This window comes from Tigriopus californicus, chromosome 10, assembly GCF_007210705.1.
Source record: "Tigriopus californicus strain San Diego chromosome 10, Tcal_SD_v2.1, whole genome shotgun sequence".
Classification (NCBI taxonomy): Eukaryota; Metazoa; Arthropoda; class Copepoda; order Harpacticoida; family Harpacticidae; genus Tigriopus; species Tigriopus californicus.
Genome location: NC_081449.1, coordinates 12,064,685 through 12,086,295, shown reverse-complemented (window position 1 = coordinate 12,086,295; position 21,611 = coordinate 12,064,685). Strand labels below are relative to the sequence as shown.

At 46.5% G+C, this 21,611-nt stretch overlaps 7 protein-coding genes across 8 annotated transcripts; 3 read left to right on the top strand and 4 right to left on the bottom strand.

Moving 5' to 3' along the window:
- Positions 1-121: 121 nt before the first annotated feature.
- On the bottom strand, positions 122-5,323 carry LOC131888638 (smoothelin-like protein 2). Its single transcript, XM_059237546.1, has 4 exons — positions 4,970-5,323; positions 2,299-2,446; positions 904-1,055; positions 122-502 (listed from the first exon to the last, which is right to left on the bottom strand). Exons 1-4 carry the CDS (start codon positions 5,134-5,136, stop codon positions 373-375), a joined length of 597 nt encoding a protein of 198 aa, XP_059093529.1. The 5' UTR covers positions 5,137-5,323; the 3' UTR covers positions 122-372.
- Positions 5,324-5,626: 303 nt separating this feature from the next.
- On the bottom strand, positions 5,627-9,625 carry LOC131888622 (N-acetylglucosamine-1-phosphotransferase subunits alpha/beta-like). The gene is made up of 3 exons (XM_059237525.1): positions 8,087-9,625; positions 7,833-8,006; positions 5,627-7,737 (listed from the first exon to the last, which is right to left on the bottom strand). Exons 1-3 carry the CDS (start codon positions 9,391-9,393, stop codon positions 5,919-5,921), a joined length of 3,300 nt encoding a protein of 1,099 aa, XP_059093508.1. The 5' UTR covers positions 9,394-9,625; the 3' UTR covers positions 5,627-5,918.
- Positions 9,626-9,857: 232 nt separating this feature from the next.
- Positions 9,858-11,896, top strand: LOC131888629 (probable D-lactate dehydrogenase, mitochondrial). The gene is made up of 5 exons (XM_059237537.1): positions 9,858-10,290; positions 10,363-10,573; positions 10,661-11,064; positions 11,153-11,474; positions 11,563-11,896. The coding sequence occupies exons 1-5, from the start codon at positions 10,009-10,011 to the stop codon at positions 11,850-11,852; spliced, it is 1,509 nt and encodes a 502-aa protein (XP_059093520.1). The 5' UTR covers positions 9,858-10,008; the 3' UTR covers positions 11,853-11,896.
- A 346-nt stretch (positions 11,897-12,242) lies between these two features.
- LOC131888628 (probable D-lactate dehydrogenase, mitochondrial) lies at positions 12,243-16,431 on the top strand. Of its 2 annotated transcripts, none has more exons than XM_059237535.1 (6): positions 12,243-12,401; positions 12,777-13,072; positions 13,158-13,368; positions 13,429-13,832; positions 13,892-14,213; positions 14,788-16,431. In XM_059237535.1, exons 2-6 carry the CDS (start codon positions 12,779-12,781, stop codon positions 15,093-15,095), a joined length of 1,539 nt encoding a protein of 512 aa, XP_059093518.1. In that variant the 5' UTR covers positions 12,243-12,401; positions 12,777-12,778; the 3' UTR covers positions 15,096-16,431. The 2 variants fall into 2 exon arrangements, with proteins under 2 accessions (XP_059093518.1, XP_059093519.1); XM_059237536.1 differs by lacking the exon at positions 14,788-16,431 and adding an exon at positions 14,284-14,620 and having other exon boundaries at positions 12,244-12,401.
- LOC131888637 (thymidylate kinase-like) lies at positions 15,081-16,069 on the bottom strand. The gene has a single exon (XM_059237545.1). It carries the CDS (start codon positions 15,928-15,930, stop codon positions 15,271-15,273), a length of 660 nt encoding a protein of 219 aa, XP_059093528.1. The 5' UTR covers positions 15,931-16,069; the 3' UTR covers positions 15,081-15,270.
- On the top strand, positions 16,432-19,854 carry LOC131888627 (centriolar coiled-coil protein of 110 kDa-like). The gene is given in 2 exon segments (XM_059237534.1): positions 16,432-18,718; positions 19,389-19,854. Coding segments are annotated over 2 exon segments (2,322 nt in total). The 5' UTR covers positions 16,432-16,560; the 3' UTR covers positions 19,553-19,854.
- LOC131888636 (TM2 domain-containing protein 3-like) lies at positions 19,311-21,266 on the bottom strand. Its single transcript, XM_059237544.1, has 2 exons — positions 20,548-21,266; positions 19,311-19,698 (listed from the first exon to the last, which is right to left on the bottom strand). Exons 1-2 carry the CDS (start codon positions 21,129-21,131, stop codon positions 19,563-19,565), a joined length of 720 nt encoding a protein of 239 aa, XP_059093527.1. The 5' UTR covers positions 21,132-21,266; the 3' UTR covers positions 19,311-19,562.
- Between the last annotated feature and the right edge of the window lie 345 nt (positions 21,267-21,611).

Sequence of the window (21,611 nt, the reverse complement as noted above, 5' to 3'; positions counted from 1 at the left end):
CACAATCACCAATGCCTGACCCGAACACACATTCATTTTCCGTCGTCGTTTCGTCAATGAGTGGAACATGTCCAAGACAGACTTTTTTGGAACCCGAATATGTTTGTACACTAGGCTAGACGACAGGAGTAAGTGGGCTGTATTATCGTCTTTGAATTCACAAGAACGTGAAAACGAGGGTCATGAGTCGGTTGTTTCTTACACAATATCATATTGAGCTGATTGAATATGTATAAACATTATAGGCTGTTTTTTTTCGCGTCCTCTTGCTTAGGAAGCTTTGGTTATCATCAGAGAAGGACAGATAGGAAGAAAGCAAGGGAATCTTAATGAATGGTTCAAACCAACAAAGCACGGCTTGACATGGCAGGTTTACATTTCGTTACACATGCGATAGACCTCCTGGACATAAGAGAACACCATCTTGGGATCAATCCTCCGGTCTCTCACCATGGCGTCCATGTCATCGGCAGTGAGGAAGTCAGGAATGCCCGCATAGCGTCTGGAACATAAGCAACGAGAACAAGGTACAGTTCATGTCTAAATCGGGATCCCGTGATTGACAAACATGCATGGATTGGGTTAAGGCACGATAGGGCAATGCAATACCAAATCTTGAATTATTAATCCCAGCCATTCGCCGGGGCAAACAAAAACATAAACTACAACACATGACTGAATACATGGAATGGAACTTTGGCATTTCCCATAACTCTACTGCGCTATTGTTCGCGGATAAGCAAGTGGAACGCGTATTTGCCTCTTTTTATTGCATACATTCTGGACTAAACCTCGCCGCACATGTTCGCTGTTAAAACATGTACTTTTATGCGTGTTTTTTCTCGTAGTTAATACAAGTTATGGTATCTTTTTGTACATTCGCTCTACATACGCAATACTCACTCTCCAGTCTTGAAGGCCAATTCATAATTGGCTTTGGGGTTGGAGGAGTCCACTCTGGTGAAGTCGAAAGCTTGGGGGAAGAAATGGTGAATAAGGGCGCAAAACGACCTTCCATCCGCCCAACACGAGGTGAAGTTCTCAATTTTGATGTCCTGGAATAGGAAGAAAACCGGCGGGTGGCCATGAAATGACGAAGTTCACGTAATGAATTCCCTTTCAAGTTCGTATGGTGGTGGGATGAACTGGCACAATGACGAGATCCGTACAGTGCGGGTGGTAGGAGCGAACTTTTACACAAAGTCTAGCACACGGGGAACAAAGGATCATTTTCGGTTTAATCAATCTTCAAGATCCTCGTTTTTGCCATTCCCTTTCGAGCTATCTATCAATTAGATCTGGTGGGAAATCATGCGATCCGGCGCACCTTTCGAACTCGAACGAGCCCGTTACCCATGTATTGTACGAATGATAGTTTGATAGTGGAACATTGAAGGTGATCCATCTTGATTCATAACTGTCCCAAGGAAGATGGGAGTTTTCACATGGAATGCTAGATCTACAGCACTGCAGCTCTGTCCTGGTCTTCCTTAAGTACGTACGTACATACAGAAGGTTCGAATGTTATCCGATACAGAGCCTTGCTCCAATTCATTATCTGATGTCCAATAATTGGAAATGAGTCTGTGACATGGAAGACGACGACACCCTTGAAAAGGAAGCTCGTCGATTTTTGTTCTACTTTGAAGCAGTCCCTACAGGTTTGCAAGGACTAACTGGTTATGGCTGAATCGTTAAGTTGCCAATTTGAGACAACTATCTATACATTGTCTCTAGTCATGAGTGCTGTAATTAGACAATCCTCCGTTATCGGATTTTTTTTATTTTCCTTATCGAGCATTCCGTAGCCCTTAGCAGTTCAGGAAGAAAGTGCCCGTCATTGACGAGTTCCAAAGAAGCACCACGTTTAAGGAACCCGTGCAAGATCAATCATCTTTATTAGGATTCTACAGATGTTCTTGGGAGCGATTGGAGTAAGCAGAAGTTTCTATTTTGAGCAGGAAATTGATTTGGTGAATTAGACTCTCTTGACTTTCGTTTCATGTTTTTTGACAAGGCTCTTGATTCCCTTTGTACTATCGAGATAAGACAAAAGAGCGCTCTTTTTCGTGAGAAGCACCTTAAAATAAACTTGTCAAAGCCAGCAAATAGCCAAACTATCTCGGTTTTCCCACACGAAACTGGCTGGTTTGCCTTTTAATGCGGAGCTCCAAACAAATTGAAACCATCAAGAACGAGATCACTGGGATGTGCCTTGCTCTCGTTCGCTCACCTTGTTTTCTTTGGTTGTTTCAACCAATACCTCCTCGAGTGAAATACATTAGGAGGAGTACTTACGGGATACTGTCTGACACGGCATTGGCACCAAATGAGAATGGCCTCCATCTGAGGCGACATCATTTTCTTGCCAGTGCCTGAAGGTCGAGTGATGCCCAATTCCAATGCCACCCCAGCATGAGTTGCCATCCCACCGCGCTTAGAGTTGCTGGAAATTCAATAAGATGCCATCCATTAGCCTTGATTAGGGTCTACCACTCTCAGCGGAAAGTAGTATCATATTGGAATATCTGTTTAGGTGCTTTCTCTCTGAATGAATCGCCCAATCAATTCGACAATCTCAAGAGTGGTGTGGCATGGCCATCTTAGGGAGATCAAAGGAACCCCCAACGTACGAATGAGACGTAGGCATAAAAGAGGGCGTCTGTACCGGTCTGTACGAGTACGTGTACGTACTTCCGCCTCTGACTTTTAACCTCAACTTTCCGCTTTGTCTCTGGGGGACGTTTCAGATTTCAGACCTTTTTTCTCGGAAACGCGAGACTATTAGACACTTGAGACTTGAGATATGGTAACTTAAAAGTTGTTGCTTTTGGTAGGGATTTTTTCAAGAGGGGAATTCGATATGTTATATTGCAATGAAGGAAGTTGAATCGAAAAAATAGATCAGAATATAGATCTGTTTAGCATAAGTCATTGTAAGGCCCTCCGACTTGTTATTCCGTGTACGTATATTATCCGTTATTGCGTCATTTGTCAATATCTATGATATTGGTATTGATAAAATCCATTCTTAAAACACAACAGAATACCCATTGGACGGCGGAAAAGATGAGTGGAATTCAATAATTCATCACATGGTTTTAGATTCCAAAGGATTTCTCTTTCACGGTATTATAAATTGATCTCGAAAGGAGTCAAATTTGTACATGAACTTTTTTGAGGTCTTTTTATTTGATGGCATTAGACAGACAACAATTTATCAAAGTATTATTCTTTGAAAATCTTGTTGACAAAGTATTTTTGACACAATGAGTGCACTACAAACTCTTCCAGATTGCCTTATAAAATACGTTTCGACTCTAGTGAGCTCAATGACTCGGAAGTATCAGGAGGTTTTCTTTTCTTTTATTTGCTTGAAGAATCAAACCCGTGAAATTGCTTTGAAGTTTACCATGGATAAACTTTAATTCGAACCGCAGGTGAGGCAGATGGATTTCTTATTTCCTAACAACCTCTATTTCCGGAAATCCCATTCTATAAACTGTTACTAGAGAAAACAAAGGTAGGTCCTTAGAGTTATGCCTCAGCACCGGTAGCCGTTCGATGCGTCCAACCCATAGGAAACCAAAGGTAGGCAATTATCTGTGATCCTTACATGAGAGATTTTTGGGGAGAGCCATGGGATCGAACCCATGAGCCCAATCGTGACACGGTTACACGTGAATCACTGCGCTTTTGCCAGCTCTCTCTCTCTCATCATGTTACAAGAAAAGCAGTCGTAAGCTTTTACGTTCGACACATTTTGTTTATTGTTTAGGCAAGATTCTAGAAATTCTTGTATATTCGAATTATCATCTATTTTTTGGAGATTTGCATGATTTCCCATGTTGCATCGTATCGCATATCTGGTCAATGCAGAGGGTATTGTTCAAGACGCTGAAAAGCTGCTGCATTTCCCTGTTAGATCACGAAATCCTACTAGGGAAGAAATGCATAATACTTTACAAGTGCTTCTCCTCGAATCACTATTTTAACCATGTTAACTGATTGATCAGGTTATTTTGCATGATTAAATCTCTTGCAGGCATTAACATTATTTGATTCGCTTTTATATGCAATTAATGCAAGTTTTGATTGCAAATAAGTGCACAAGTGTATCTCGCTTAAATATATAATGTTTTTAAACGCTTGCCCGCGTCAGTAGAAAAACAGCCACTAATAAGCTTTATGCGCTACAATCAGTGCCAAGCTCTTTATTACGTGCATATTAATATCATATTCCCAAAGTTTTAGTTCGCCATTAACCTTTTGAATTTGAGAAAATGTGCCACTCACTCCATCCATGTTTGTGCTTATTCTCATTATTCTTCTTCTTCCTCATGGGGATCTCGAGATGGGTTGATGAACGATTTGTCCTAATCTCGCGCAAAGGGTTAACGAATTCTACTCTGTCGAAACAAGACGTCGATACCCTATCTTAATGATGAGCCAACTTTGTATGTACAATGCTTTATGTAGTGAGGTGCACATAAGAGAACTACTCCATTTCTATTCTACAGCATGAAAAGCAGGACGTGTGTTTATGTACGTATATACTGTTGATAGTCTCTTGTTTGCGCTCTGAACTCGAATTCTTGGCAAAGTGCCAGAATTGACTAACAATCATTGTTCCAATATACCAATTTACTGCTTGACGTCACTCTAGAATTGAACAAGGCCCAGTGGCACACACACACACATTTAAAGTCTTTTCAAACACCACTTCAACGTCAAGTTCAACCCAATTTTCGTGACATCTGAAGTCTACGTACATAAAATGTCGGATTTTTATTTTCCTTTTCCCTTTTCGAATTTCACTCTTTCTATCTAGTCCATGGAACCCAATTCAAGCGGAGGAGCTTTTAAAAATTCAGGATCTAGATCTGACACGGATTGAAAATTGTGCAGGGAAAAAGAGGCAACTTCGTTCGATATTCCCTGGAGCCTGAAGGCAACCATGATTACTCACGGATTCAGACACGGAGAAGGGTTCTTCGTCTCTTCAATGAGTCCAGCCATGTTCTTGAGGAACAAGTTGTGCATGGCTTTTTCGTCCATGTCCCGGAGTTTGATGTTCCGAGGGGCGTTGCTACGGGCAACCGCATGCCGAGGATTGCCGCTGTTGTTCATAATCATGGTTCGTTGATATCAAACGGAGACGAACGACCAAGACGACCCACTCACTCCACGATGGATTCAACCAAACACACCACCTACGGTATTCCCGTTTAGCCCGTTGAGACAATACGAACCCCAACGAGAATCATTCACACACACACCGAGTCACTCGAAAGCTTCACACAAGCACCACCACCACCTCAAGAGCCAAGAAATCGGGCTTGAGGGAAAGTCGAGATCATTCGGCTCAAAGCCCTATTCAACGCCGAGATTGGCCTCGGCATTTTAGGCTGCTCGCCTGACTATTTTTAGGCGGATTTCGCTTCGCTCTACCTAGAACGCGATGCGATGTCAGTGCATACATAGAGGCTCATGTGCCCAAGATTTGTAAGTTGTCCCATCCTCGCGTGAATGGGAATGGGAACGAAGGCAAAGTCTGGCAGACCCTGCCAATGTCTCCGTTCTGACTCTTGACATGACGTACCCCGTACAATAAACAGGCAGAGAGTGTCGTCAGGAGTGTCAAGCACATCAAGTTCTTATTCATCCGAGAGAATTTGACCGCTTAATGAATGAGACCGAGATCATGGATCTAATCAAACTTATGTACATTGTCGTTTCATGTAAACGCAACAAACCAGACACAGTCTACAGACAACATATACACACTAGAAGGGAATGGCGGGCTCGGACAAGCATATGCAGTCAGGCAAATAAGTAACGAGATATCACAGTGTTGAAAAGGTGAAAAGGCAATCATGGAATGTTTGGACTTGGTAATACTTCGTTCCTTTCATTGATCACACAGTACTTTTGGTGGATTTGGGCTTGGACGGGAGCACTTTGTGTATCGGCATCATCAACAACTCTCTGAAGCCGACATTGAGAACATTGGTCAACATGCTGGCCAGAAGCAATATGAAGATCGCGACTGCGGCGAATTTGAAGGCCGTTCGGAACCACTGCCACTCTCGGAGATCTGCCAAACGAGTGAATTTATTCTGATACTCCATGGGAAGTTCAAACTGGCTTGGAACGGGTAGGATCGACTCGTAAAAGTCCCACAGAAACATCTGTACCTTGGCGTTGTCCTCGATCCGATTACTATCCATATCGTCATTGAGGCAAATGAACTTGAACTGGTTCCTCCGGAGGTCGTCCAGGTCTTTCACCACATCGCTTAAATTGGAGGTCAATTGCTTGAAAGCTACATCCGTGTCCTCCAAAATGGTATGCTTGTGGAGATGGCGATTGGCGAAATGGAGCTTGAGTTCCTCGACCACGGATGGACAATTGGCGATCAATTCAAAGGTCACCGCGGGTAGGTGAGAGTCGTAGTATCGATCGTTGATCGGCATCTTCACTTTGGAGACCGATGCTGGGAGTTGGCTTGCGCAATCGTTGATGCGTGCCTCGAAGTCTCGGACAGTGTCCAGGAACAGTGGCAGATTGTACATGCGGGTAAGTAGGGTTCGGATCTCGCGGTCCGACCACGTCCCCGAGACATCCGTGTCGAATTGATTGAACACTTCTTGCAAGTCGAAGTTCTTCATTTCGCTTATGAGAAAGTGGAAATAGGCGAACGAGAACTGCATGTCGTTCTCGTTGCGAAACTTTCGACGAGCAGTAGCGGCCCACGGCTCTCTGAATTTGGCCGTCATGGCGGAAAAGATGGATTTGTCAATGAAATGCGGCGTGTGCGAGGGAACTCTGCGGTTCTTGGGGCCGTATTCATGGCTGTACAGTTTTTGAACGGTCAACAGACTGGCAGCGTACGAATTCAAGATTTGACGATGCCCGTAGATATTCTGCTCCACAGGATCATCAGGGGTAGCGAGCACCTGCCAAGCTGACTCGTCCTCCGGTTCTTTTGCCACCGTAATTTCATCGAGCGTTGCATTGGCGTGGCTGGACTTCTTAACATCGGACAGGGTCCCTCCTTGCACGAGATGGCGTCGAACATAGGGCTGGATGAGAGCGGTTCGCTTGATATTGAATCCTTTTTGAGTAATCTCTTCTTGGTCCAGTTGGGTCTGCAATGTCTTTAGGTGAGCGCGATCCGCGTCACTGAGATCCAACAAGTCTGCATTGACATCACTGAGATCTACAACGAGCTCAGTTTCTTCCTGACCACCTAAGGTGTCTTCGATTTCCTTTGGGAGCTGACCGTCATTTTGCCTTGCATCAGGTTCAGGGGGATTTCCAATCAAGCCACTCTCACTCCCCGAGGTTCGCACATGGCCATAAGTGTCAAAGCTAATGAAGAATAACTCGTTGATTACGGTTTGGTTGATTTTGGCCTCAATCTCCACGGTCAAAAGGTCCGAGGTCATGTTTTCCCTCAAAACGAGGATAAGGGAATGATACTCGTCGAGAAAAGCAATGCTTCGTACTGGCATGTAGTTGTCAACCGAATTCAGCATTACGCTTTCGGAGATGCGAACTAACTCTGCAAAATCCCAGTAGGCCACGGTGGTACCCTTGGGTAATGCCACTGAATGTTCTCGTATGTTCCGATCGAATTTGTAAGGCACCTTGTGTAAGTACGAAAAATGTGCTGTCCCACAATCACCCGCATCGAAGCCGCAATCTGGAACGTTACACGATTCGTCGCAGAACCTGTCAAGTGTGTAAAAGCCATATCGTTAATGAAGTCATGATTTGCATCAACAGGCCTACGTCCATTTTTCATAGCTATGCAATCTCTCACTCACCCATCACCCAAAGAGTCTTCAAAGCAATCCATTGAGCAAGCGCTCTCATCGTTGCCATTCCAATGGCCGAAATGACCTCCGTTAGGATGTCCAAAGCCTGATTTGATATCTTCTCCAATGCAATCTCCACCGTCAAAACCGCATTCAGTCACATTGCACTTGAAATCACAGTACCTGAGGAAATCAAAATAAACGTTTTCATGTCTCATCGCATTCGATAATACTATCTTATTTCGATGAAAAAAAAACCTCACCCGTCGTTGATCCAGGTAGAGGGACAGCCTTCATTGCAATCGGGGAGATCCCAGGAGAATCTTATTTTAAATCCTTTGTCATCAGTTACGAAATCCTCCGGCCAGACCTCCTTGCCGAGCATCACGTCATCATTCATGTATAAAAATCGCTCGGACAATCCAGGGATCCGATGAAGATGGGCCTCAATGGCCGGACTACTGAAGGTGGGCAAGATGTCAGTGTCTTCAAATATTTCCTCGTGTGAAATCACAGTTAATTTGGGGTGATCCATGTCAATCCAATGCGGGATCTGACCATTGGTCACGAGGAACACTTGACGCACCCAAGGGGCGTACTTTTCCAGAGAACGTAACGAATATCGGAGTTGCTCGAAATCGGCAAATCGATTTGGGGTGTGGGTCTCGTCATCCGCGTATTTGGGCAACTGAACAATCAAATGAGCTGGATGAATTGATATCTCAGCGTCACCTCCAATATTGATGGTTCTAGTCGATTCCTTGAATAGCTTCAGGGCGGTTTGGTTTTCACTATGGATGACGGCTATGCCATTCTCCGGGTAGACCCATAAAAGATCGACAACCTTATCAATATCATTGGGCAGCACATTGCGAAGCTTCGTTTCGGTCACCGTGTTGGGAAGTCTTTCAATCAGAACATAGTTCTCCATGGGAAACGAGTTGGGTACGGTCCATTCTGACGTCCAATAACTTTTATGTAGCGGCATTTCTTTCAGGCCTACGGTTATGGATCTACTGGTGTTAAAAGCAGAGATGGCCAAAGCGGCATTTTTGAAATAGAGCAGAGTTCGATTTTCCATGTGCTTGCCGCAAACGAGATTGTGATTGAGAACCTCGCTTAGGTTCTCTAAGAACGTGTTGTCCTCGATCAGATTTCTCACTTTGATACCCGTTCGAATTTGTTGCTCCATGGCCAAAATGTGGGCTGGCACACAATTCGAGTACGGGCAGCCTCTCAGGATAACTCGTCCTTGGCTATTGGCTAGTACTTCCTTGGCATGCTTGAGGTCTTCAAGGAATTCCGGATTCGAGCCGTTTACCCATGTGTAGACCACATCCACGGGCACGTATTGGCACAATTTCGATTGGAGTGATTTTCCTATGAGATTATCCGAAAAGGAATTGAACACGGCTTCGTATTTGTCCGCACTCCATTCCAACCAGGCCTCGCCGAATTGAAACAACGACACCAAGACCAATCCCGACACGACAATCAGGGTCAGTAAGATGCTCCGGTCCCCGAGGATGGTGTAGATCCGCTTTTGAAGAGTTTTTCCGGATGTCATCATCGTGAAAGCCTAGTCCGGAGCGAGCAGGAGGAGGACACAAACTGCTCTTACGTCGACCAGAGTGCGTCGTTCCAAAGGACACTTGTCAATAAATTAAATCCACGTGTTGGCTTGCAACTCCATGGTTGCTTTGGTTTTAGTGAGCTCGTGTTAGACACTTGCTCGAGAGGTTAGTGGCCTTTCTGTTTTCACTGCATGAACTTTGACTTGTCAGCAAAGTCAGTTAGTTCATCGCTCAATGATTGGCTTCTCCGTAATACTGTTTGCCAAGTCAACATGGGGAGTTGGCAAGTTGGGGGACCACACTTTCCGCCAGACTAGCACACAAATCGAAATCATATTCAATCCGCTTTTTTCATGAACCAATCATGGGAAGACAGAGGGAATGGAAGGGATATGAATAAATATCATGAGTTTTTTTGGGTGATGTGTATAGGTTTCGGAACATGTTCAATGTTTCAAAAGCTGGCACCGGGTGGGACTTACAGGTGCTTGGCGAGAGCGAGTATGTACGTTGAAGAGATGAGAGAAGTACAAGGAATCACGCACGCCTTCCCTGATCTTATCTGCCTTGTTCACTGGCAGTCCGATGCATAAAGAACATTCAACCATCTCATGATGTTTGCCAATCCACGATTCGTTCATAAAGCGTTCCACCGAACATGGAACAGTGCCTCGGTCAAGAGATTATCTATACAAAACCACCCGGTCAAGTTTGTGCCCATCACCGAGAGCAGAGCCGAATCACTGAAAACCCAATTGGCCTCGATTATCGGAGAGAAACATGTCTCAAGAGCGGAAATCATCCGATCCCAACATGGTCAGGATGAAGGGCCTGATCACGGCCTTATTCCAGATTTGGTAGCATTTCCAGGGGATGTGGGAGAAGTGAGCGAGGTAGGTAAACTTTTCCCCATTCATGGAATATTATAGCTCAATTCCTTGACTGAAGGTTAAGAGTTTGATTAGATTTGCCGCCTTTGTCACAAAGATGGTGTTCCAATTGTTCCCTTTGGAACTGGAACAGGCCTGGAGTCGGGGATCTCTGCAATTCACGGAGGCATTTCAGTGGATGTTACCCGAATGAATCGGATTTTGGATTATCATCCCGAAGATTTTGACGTGGTAGTGGAACCAGGCGTGACGAGAGAGGCACTCAACCACCACTTAAAGGATGATGGTGAGTAAAAATAACAAGAAGCACCCAAAGTGAGAGAAAACAGACACTATAGCATTTCCTACGAAAAATATGGATCTTCCAAATCAGGCTTGTGGTTCCCAGTGGATCCTGGAGCCAATGCCTCCATCTGTGGCATGTGCGCCACGGGAGCCAGTGGAACCAATGCTGTCAGATATGGAACGATTAAGGAAAACTGTCTCAATTTGGAGGTTGTTCTCGCCGACGGCCGTATCCTTCACACCGGAGGAAAAGACAAACGACCGAAGAAGTCATCAGCCGGATACAATCTTACCAATTTATTCGTCGGGTCGGAAGGAACTTTAGGAATCATCACCAAAGCAACCGTCCGATTGCAAGCGCAACCTGAAGCCGTGGCCGCAGCGGTGGTTTGCTTTTCTGACATCCAAAGTGCTGTGGACACGGTGGTGATGACTCTGCAATGCTCTATGCCCATGGCTAGGATTGAGCTCCTTGATACTTTAGCCATCAAGGTAAAAGAGAGCAACACTTTGTGACTTCATCTACCAACATGTACGATATCTGAATATCTCAAAATCACAAGTCCCTCATCTTTTTCAGGCATGCAACGCATACAATAATTTGGAGCTCAAAGAGACACCAACACTTTTCCTCGAGTTCCATAGCTCAGAAGCGGGACTCGAGTATCAGACTCAAACTGTGGAGGAAATTGCTAAAGGGAATGGCGGTTCAGATTTCCAATTCGCCACGAAAACCGAGGACCGCAATCGGTTGTGGAGGGCCAGACACAAGATGCATTACTCCGGTTTGAACCTGAGGCCTGGATGCAGGATGGTCACCACAGATGTCTGTGTACCCATCTCCCGCCTACCCGAAATCATCAAGATCACTCGTGAAGATGTCGACAAATCTGGCATTACAGGTAAATGTGAATTGAATGATACCTTTTGGAGTAGCTTTTTGTGACTTTTAGCCACACACCCTGTTCAAACATTTTCATGTCTTTTCAGCTCCTCTACTTGGACATGTCGGTGATGGCAATTTTCACGTCTATCTTCTATTTGATCCCAATGATCCAGAAGAATACAAGACGTGCAAGGAACTGGCCAATCGCATGGCTATTCGAGCCCTAGAAATGGGCGGAACGTGCACCGGTGAGCATGGGATTGGCACCGGCAAGAAGAATCTCCTCCACGCCCAATATGGAGACGTGGGCATCGACGCCATGTGGGGCATCAAGAACTTCTTCGATCCCACAGGAATCATGAATCCGGGCAAAGTCTTGCCCCCAATTTTGTAACATGTGATTGCATGGAATATATCTTTGATACTGAGCAGAACGAACCAGCTCGCCATTCGTGTGATAGGAACAATCTACGCAAGAATCGCATTTTTGCGTCATTCTTGGCGGGGACAACAAGAAGCATGTATGAAGAATGTGGATGGAACACTCCTCCTTGAACTTGGAACGACGGAGAAAAAGAAAGCTACAATCTTTACGGTCAGGGTTGCTGATGACAGATGAGTCGGCTTTCCACAAATTTTCGAATCAACACCACATTGCTAAAATATTCCCACTAGAGTGTGAACGATCCGCAGAATTGCTTTCTAATCACTTCTGACAGGTCGTAAACATTGCCACTGAGCATTCTAAACTGAGATTGAAGAGCAAAATCATGACCAGACCAACATGTCTGGCTTTGGCCCTGAAAACACAGCTCCCTGTTGTTTCGTCTGGAGCCAAAATTGTACCTTTTATAAGCAAGTCGGTCCCAAGATCTCAAGATCCGATACATTCCATCCAGTTAGAGGTCAAACGTAGGTGCTAATAACGACACGTGCGATCCAGGTAAGTTGTGTTTTGAATGAGTCAAAGTGGTCTTGACTTTTGAATTAAGAAATCGTGGGCGAGTAAGTCATGCACGCTGTACAAATTTAGGGAATGTAAATGCTCCACATTAACTAACCATGTGTCTGTGGCGTGCATCATATGCATCCAGGTAGATGATGGTCTGGGTTTGGTTGTAAAACCCTTCAATGAAGCGGTGAAAGCGCCTAGCAACGTACTGAAATACATTTGTACTGGTTCTGTTTGTGGCTGGAAGCAGAAGTTGCTCACACAACTTGTTCTTGGCATCTTGAAGTACGCACTAAGCATCATATCACTCTTGGACAATCAGACGATAATTACCGAACCATTTGCAATCATTCTGGTTCTCTATAGCCATGTTGTCCGCGGGAATACGAATCTCGGGGGGCGTGTCGCGATGGGGGCGTCAGCTCCAACAACAAAGTCGCTCTCTACAGAAATCTGCCGCTCCCGGAACGTTGGCCAATTTGAAGCGTCTAACGGAATCCGACACGGAGACCTTGAAGACCAGCATGGTCTCAGTTGTGGGCGAGAAGAACGTGTCCTTGGCTGAGGCCGTTCGATCTCAACATGGACAGGATGAGGGACCGGATAAGGGGATGAACCCGGATGTGGTGGTGTCGCCGGGAAGCACCGAAGAAGTCAGTGAGGTGAGGGCAGATTTCCCACGAGACTCGAGATTAGTTTAGCCTTACTATGAAACCCTGTGATAGTGAAGGCTTCGTTTTTGTACAGATTTGCAAGCTTTGTTTCGCGGACAATATTCCCATCATTCCATTCGGCACCGGCACTGGACTTGAGGCCGGAATTTCCGCCATTTATGGCGGGGTTTGCGTTGATTTGAGCCGCATGGACAAAATTGTTGACTACCACCCTGAAGATTTTGATGTGATCGTACAACCCGGGATCACGCGAGAGTCTCTCAACCACCACATTAAAGATGACGGTAAAATTGCATTTGGTGATAGTGGAATGAATGTTTGAGATTTCTGGTTCTCGCCCGTAGGCCTGTGGTTTCCTGTGGACCCCGGGGCGAATGCCTCCATTTGTGGCATGTGTGCTACGGGTGCTAGTGGGACCAATGCCGTCAGGTATGGAACAGTGAAAGAGAACTGCCTTAACTTGGAAGTGGTGCTGCCCGATGGTCGAATTATGTACACTGGTGGGAAAGGCAAGCGACCCAGGAAGTCGTCCGCTGGATACAACCTCACCAACCTGTTTGTGGGATCAGAGGGAACTCTGGGCCTCATCACGAGTGCCACCATGCGCCTTCACGCTCAACCTGAAGCGGTGGCCGCCGCAGTGGTCAGTTTCCCAGACGTTCAAAGTGCCGTGGATACGGTGGTCATGATTCTTCAATGCTCATTGCCCATGGCCAGGATGGAATTGTTGGATACCTTGGCCATCAAGGTGAGATTCCTGATATGTGGATAAACGGGAGCAGGCTAAGAATACACATTTCTTTTTAGTCGTGCAATGCCTATAGCAATCTGACTTTAAAAGAGGAGCCCACTCTTTTCTTGGAGTTCCACAGTTCTGAGGCAGGGTTGGAATATCAAACCTCGTCTGTGGCTGAATTAGCCCATGGAAACGGAGGATCGGACTTCCAATGGGCCACCAAGACTGAAGATCGCAACCGGTTGTGGACGGCTCGTCACAAATTGTACTATGCCGGATTGGGCCTTCGACCTGGTTGCCGATCCGTAACCACTGATGTTTGCGTGCCCATATCGGCTTTACCCGAGATGATTGCCTCTACCCGTGAAGACATTGACAAATCTGGAGTGACTGGTAAGTAATCAATTCAGGAACAACTCGACACCGAGTGGTCGTGACATCACCAGCGTTTCCAACTTGCTAGGTCCTATCTTGGGGCATGTGGGCGATGGCAACTTCCACGTTTTCCTCTTGTTCGACCCCGAGAAGCCTGAAGAGTATAAGGCATGCAAAGAGATATCTCATCGAATGGCTTTCCGAGCACTGGAACTTGGGGGAACATGTACCGGTGAACACGGCATTGGCACGGGCAAGATCGGCTTGCTCCAATCACAAATGGGCGATGTGGGCATCGACACCATGTGGGCCATCAAAAACGCCTTTGATCCCAAGGGCATCATGAACCCGGGCAAAATGCTTCCTGCACGAAACTAACCTCTACAATCATAGCCTATATACACAGCTTCCCTGATTAATGAAACCTACGAAGAGACTTGAACCATTACGCACGAGTAGCCTTTCAAAATGCTTTCAATACTAGCCACTCATATCCATTGCGCTCCCGAAATGGAGACGATAATTACTATATTGTAGGTTGTGACTATTAAAATCCCATTATGATTCTGACCAAACCACGCCTATGATTTAGGTCCCATTTTCGGCCATGTCGGAGATGGAAATTTCCATTGTCTATTACTTTTTGACCCCGCCAACCCGAGCGAATATCAGACGTGCAAGCGAATCTATCGGAACATGGCTCAATTGGCCTTCAAGCTGGGTGGAACGTGCGCGGGTGAGCACGGCATCGGCATGGGCAAAATCGACCTGATGGAAGAGCAACTAGGAGAAACGGCCTTCCAATCCACACAGGCTATCAAAAGGGCCCTGGATCCCAAAGGCATAATGAACCCGGGCAAGGTGCTCCCCGTCAGTACAACTGGATGGAAGTCAAATTAAACTATACTATATTGGGTGTGCAAATGCATCATTGCATGGCGTTGAGATTAAATTATAAATATTTAAATGTGTGCATCCACGTCTCATCGCGGACATTTGTCATAGGTCGGGGGGGGGTTCCAATACTGTGTTACCATTGAGTGCCACCAGGTCAATCCGTTTGAGGTCATCCAGGTCAATCCATCGGCCATAGAGGAGTCAGCGGCTTCTGATTAATCTGGCTTTGCATAGTCCGTTCCACCACTGCCATCACCTCGGCATACACCTGATCCATGGTCTTGTGATCCGTCTGGATAATCTGCCACGTGTCATCCATCAAATGGTCATAATTCTGTCTGACTCGAGCCTGAAACTCGAGCTTCTCATAGCGCTCCCGCCCGAATCCCCCGCGTTTCTGGGCCTCATCCGGACTCACGTCTAAGAAACAGACCAAATCCGGCCGAGGTAGACCCCGATCGGGTTGCTTACACCACTGCATACTCATGCCATCTTTGGCAGCGGAAAAGGCCACCCCGGAAAAGGCGTAGCGATCCACGACCACGTGCGACCCGTTCTCCAAGGCCCGTTTCAGCTCGTCGACCTTCTCCCAACGGTTGGTGGAGAACAAGAGATGAATGGCGTGGTCATCGAGCTCCTTCTCGCCCTTCAAATAGGCATCGATCATGCGTCCAACGAGCGTGCTCCGATCGGGAAAGCGCATAAATTGGGCCGTGAAGCGGGCGTTCAGTTCGGACACCAGACGGGTACAATGCGTGGTCTTTCCGGAGCGGTCACACCCTTCGAACACGATGAGAAGACCACGACCAGTGGTCCGCGCTCCGTGGAGGCGAGCCATTATTTCGATGCACGAGGATGAAGAGAGAGAGCGAATTGCAGGCTTGAAGATTCAGAAGAGATCAGGAAATACCGCTGGATTGTCCAGGACTGTCCGATCGAGTATTACTTCAGCATGGAATGCCCTTTTTAGGACTTCATTACTTGTCACGGGAAGTGGAACCAGTGGAACCCATTGAGTCCGTCGATCAAGTTTGTAACGCAATCAGAGCGATGTTATTGTAGTGAAAAGTTACCCCGTCACATGTGGAACTGTAGTACCCGTAGTACCGCATTTGTTAACGTTGAAATATTCGGTCTTCTCGTTCTGGATGTGAATGCGAGTAAGGAAATCGATCGTCTGGGTTATTCCTCCGCCTGGCAAAAATTTTTCGCTTGTCAATCATGCCACAATCTTTTCCCAGCCACTCTGCCATTTCTTTAGCATAAATGTGCACACTAATGAAACTAAAAATGTACGATATGAATGTCATTGAATTATAGCTTCAATGTGTTGGCCTTAGCTCGAAACTAAAACGGCATACCTGCTAGCATCAAAACACACGCTTTGACGTCAAAAGAGCGCAAATTCCTCAGCCTTTAAATAAAGTCCGTCGGTCGGAACTCGAAAACTCAAAGCTCGAGATCCGCAATGGATGGCGAATCCGACTCAATCCCACCTCCTATCACCATGGATACTCCGTGGGAGGATCTAGAAAAGATTCTCAACCCACCCTCGTCACATTTACCTCGTTTGCCCGACTTAAGGCCTTTACTCTCAACAGACCGCCCCTCAGGATTGTTAACATTGTGCGGGCCGAATTCACGCACTCTCCCGCCGTTGATGACGGAGTCAATCCGGCAGGAATGCCGTTATTACCGCGCCCAAGCGCAAACAGTCCAAAGGAGGCTAGAAGAGCAACGCCGACAACGAATTTTGGAGTTAGTCGAGCAAAAGCGTCAATTGGAACGGGATGATGAACCTTCATCCGATGAGGATCATGATGAATGTTCCACCTGTTCCTCTTCCGATGACGACACGCCCGTGATAGTATCACGATCCGCTTCCAGATTGAGTCCAGCTCCACCCTCTGCCACCACACGGGCTAATCGTACTGCATTTCAATCATTAATCCACCGTTTAAGGCGAAATGTCCAGAGTCCATTCGTCGATCAAGCCATGAAGTCAGGTCCTTCGCCCTATACAAGTACGGCCAGTGTGAATACCGTAGTGGAGAACCCAGTTTTCCGGGCCCGCTCTGGGTCGTACACGGTGTTTGAACCCTCGCCCGTCATGAAGGCTTATATGGCTGAACATTCGGACATCTCGGATATGAGCATCATGAGTCGGAGCTCGCCCAATCTGCTAGAGCGATCCCGGGAATTGCGTCAAGATCTCGACAACGCGGAGACCCAAGATGACTCTGAACGCGTCCCTTGTTTATCCAAAGAGCAACGTGCTGATCAATTGAACGCCTACTTAGGAGACTTGCGTCGCACACCGGTTTTACCCAAGAAATGTGAACGTCATCAAACTTCAGCCGTTGTTCCAGACCAGACTGAAGAGCAGGGCGAGGATGATGATAAAATGTCGATTGCTTCTTCTGTTTTGCATTCCATGTCCATTATTGCCATGGATGTGCCGGTTGATGAGTCGCCTCGAGCTCTAGGTGACTTAAACCCCGTAGTTGCACCCGTAATTGAGCCTCTGGAGAAGATTGAACCTGCGTCTGAATCTGTCGGGAGGTTCGCATCTTCCCAGAGTGAAAGTCCCACCAAACCATCTGATGTGCCTTTCATTACTATTGAAAACGACGAAGAAAACGAAGACGGGGATGAGAACGGGAACGAAGACGAGGAAGAGGACGAAGAAAACAATAAGGAAAATGAGCCCCCCAAAGAATCAGTTGAGGTCTGGTCCGAATCGCCCGCACCTGTGCCAACAATCGTTAGTCTTCCGCAAGGAGATCGCGCGAAAAGTGCCAGAGAAATTGAAGACGCCGTATCCTCGTTAGCTCAGGCTCAACAGAAACAAATTCAAGCCTTAATGTAAGCTCAAGAACACCAGCGCGAAGAGTTAAAGCGAATGTTCGAGGAGCAACAACAACGGCTTGTCGAAGAGATCATGGGAACACTAAGCCAATCCACAGTCTCGAACCAGTCGAAATCCTTATTAAAACCTAAAAGCATCCCTTTACCATTCACTCCAGGGGCCAGTGTCCAAGATCGAGCCCCATCCCCGATGATCCCCGCATTGGCAAGTCAAATTCGGCCCACGTCCACTTTGCCGAACGGATACAAATTCCCGGCCAAGGCCTTGGATTCCGAAATGCACGTGAAATATTGTAAACTGTCAGCCTTGGCCAAGGGCTTCCTTGTACGACGTCTCCTCAAGACGGCCAAAGTCCAGGCTATTATAGAGTCCATGAAAGACACAATGAATATGGCTTTGGAACTCCATCGTGAAGCTAGAGCTGGCAATCGTTCAGTCACCGCTCAAGATTTGGATCTCCATCGTCGCCTACTCCAACAATTGAACAAAGACTATCACAACTTATACGATGTGTTCTTCAACTTGAGTACGTCAGACAAATTGGGAATCATTAGCTCGGATCGTGCGATGAGAAACAGCCAGAAACGGAGAAGCAAGGCAGACCAACGGAGGGTGTCCGCCGTGACTCAAGCAAAATTAGAGCGAAAGAGGCAACTCCGCGAGTTAGCCTCCCAAAATGGGATTACCCAAACCAAGAGAGGAGGAAGTAAATCCTCATCCAGATCTCGAAGCGTTGAAGGACCACTCCGATCTAAAGGTAGGAAAAATCGAATCAAGCTTAGCACCAATAGAGGTTATATCAATGCGAAGTTTGTTCATTTCTTGTCATTTCGGGTTAGTCACACAGTATTCCAAACTATTCACTGGGCTAGCTCGGGCTGCCAACTGGAATCTATTGGTAGACCAAATATCATAAGGATTAAAAGGTAATAAATTGGCTGTCATTTTAATAGTACAGGGATTACATTTCCTGTTGCGGTTAGAAAAACCCTTGAAAAACCAAATCAAAATATAATGAGCTAAATCACGCTGTTCGCGTTAACAATGGGATTTGGTATTTTTATAAAAGTTCTAATGGTATTGACAAAAGTCGAGTTTTCACTTTGTATTATATCCAACATCAAGTAGCCCAATTTTCCTCAAAAAATGCCCTAATCCGTGTCCCTTTAAACATTGAATGTGAGCCAAAAGTCCTCGTCTCGTTGAATGATGGCGTAAATACGTCCCTTTTGGGTGTGACGCCTTGGCCGTACAGCAGAAGTCCTCGTCTCGTTGAATGATGGCGTAAATACGTCCCTTTTGGGTGTGATTTTGATCCCTGTGTTGCTCAACTTTTTATCTCGATACACTTTGGGTTGAGTTCATTTATTTTCGAGTGCAAGTCATTTGCAGTATCACAATGCAGCGTTCCTTTCGTTTCTTTGTAGAACGGCGGTCTTCCCGACGGAGTCTGTACAATACTATCACAGACTCTAAAAAGCCCACAGCACTGACCAACCAGAAGAATAACCGGAACATTATCAACAACATTGGTGTTAGTAATAATAGCGGTAATAAAAAGAAGACAAAGGTAGTTGTTCCATGGAAATGAGCCGGACTGTCTAAATATACAACGAGCCATCCGCCGGGCCAACGTAGCGAATGGCGATCATGACCACGTCCACCAAGGTCCAAACACCCAAACCGCCGAAACTGAAGAGTTTGCCGATGCCTTCCTGCCAATGACCCAAATAGAACCTAAAAAATGTTGTAAGGATTTTAGTGGAAAAGCTTGCTTCCGAATCTGCTCGTTTTCGAAGTTCGTTGGTCTCTTTTGTGATATTACTACCAGTATTCCGCCCGACCAGATGTGAAAGCCAGTGACGAAATAAAACGCCTTCAATTAATAAGTTACTTGAACTGTTATATAACACTATTATTTTGTAGTAAATGAAATCCCCAGGGGCTCGAGATGAAAAACTTGTACTCTATTTAGTTTTAATTTCATATGATATCTGATCTGCTCAACGAATCATATCGAGTTGAAGCATCTGGTGTTTTGTACTGATGGGAAAAGGGCAAGTAGCAAGTCATCACAGACACCCAAGTTCTACTTGTTTACAAGCAAAGCTTGGCCAAGTACTAGAACTTGGGCAAGCTTAGCCCAAGCAGAGATACATTGTTAAGGTAGGTAGCCCAGACGGTTAGCTCAGGAAAACCGCAAAATGAGGATTTTTTCTTCGTAGCTACATTTAGATTGCTAGAAACAAACCAGTCATTGAACCAAAGCCACGTTGCTGCGTCACTGTTGGTGCACTTTATTGCTTTTCCTGTATAAGTTGATTTAATTTGCCCTGGTATAAAATTTCTTGCTTAAGTTTGGCCACACCATTTTCCCCTCAAGTGTCTGTGTACAAACCCAAGTTTGGGCAAGTTCCTACTTGGGCAAGTTAAGCACCGGACTACTTGCCCTGTCGGTGCTTGCTTCACATCAGTAGTGTTTTGATATAACGCTGGTCCAAGTCTGACTATAACAAATGCTGCAGGTTCAAGGATGCGTGCGATTGATTATCCAATCGTTTCTCGCCTGGTCTGGTTGCAACTTACCGATCGGCCCCGAATCCACCCAGGGTGATACTCAAAACCATGGCCGTGGACCATTTGTACCCACCGGTCCAATTACACCGCACCCGCTTCAAAAAGTTCCGTCGGCCTAAACAGAGCAAATCCGCCGGAGCGCTACAATTGACGACCACCCGTTGGGGCGGGGCCGCCACGGAATGGCAATCATAATGAGGTTCGCACACGTGATCCCGAGCCGGACTTTGAAAGCAATATTGACACGTAAATGTTCGATTCAGGATGGGCGAGCCCAAACACGGAATCTCGGGTCGGACCCGACACGTGCCATTACTCGGGCGACCATAAGTACAATCCAATGGACACCAACACGTGAAACACGCCCAATCCAATTGGTCACAAGCGGCGTTAGATGGACACGTCCCATGAGGATCGGGCAGATCGGGCGAACATGGCACCATCCCCGACGCCACGCCAGCATCGGGGGCCAGACCACCCTCGTCGTGGCTTAAAGGCACGGCCAATTCGGGCTCCGGCGTCTCATTTTGAGCCGCGGCCCCACATCCCCCGCCTATCAAGGCCCAAATGACAGCCCAGGTCAGGCCCCGCATCCCGACCGGCCGGAAATATGAGGTTTAGGCGCTGAGGAACAGCGTGTGAACGGCCATGGCCACACAGCCGAGCGCCACAAAGGGCGAGAGGCGTTCGCCGATGCGGGCTAGCTTCCAGAAGGTGCCGAGCAATCCGGATTTGCGATTGTCTAAGAGGGTGGGCCACAAAGAGCGAATGTAGGCGCAAGTACAGATCAGTAACAGCAACACGCACAGCAAGGATTGGAAATTGAACAAGGCCGACATGATGAGGCCTCACTCCAGGCCAGATCTATGACTGAAGGATGAACGGTCTTTCAAATCCCTGATCGAGTTCCGGACGGGCAATTTCACCCCAGTTCCAAAGGGACAGTGAGCTCAGCCCATTCACTCACTCACTCACTCACTCACTCACTCACTGAGTCATCCAATCGCTGATCTGAGTTCAACTTCCACTTGTTCGCTGAGACCGCTGAGACCCCGACAACATTGGCCAGCGTG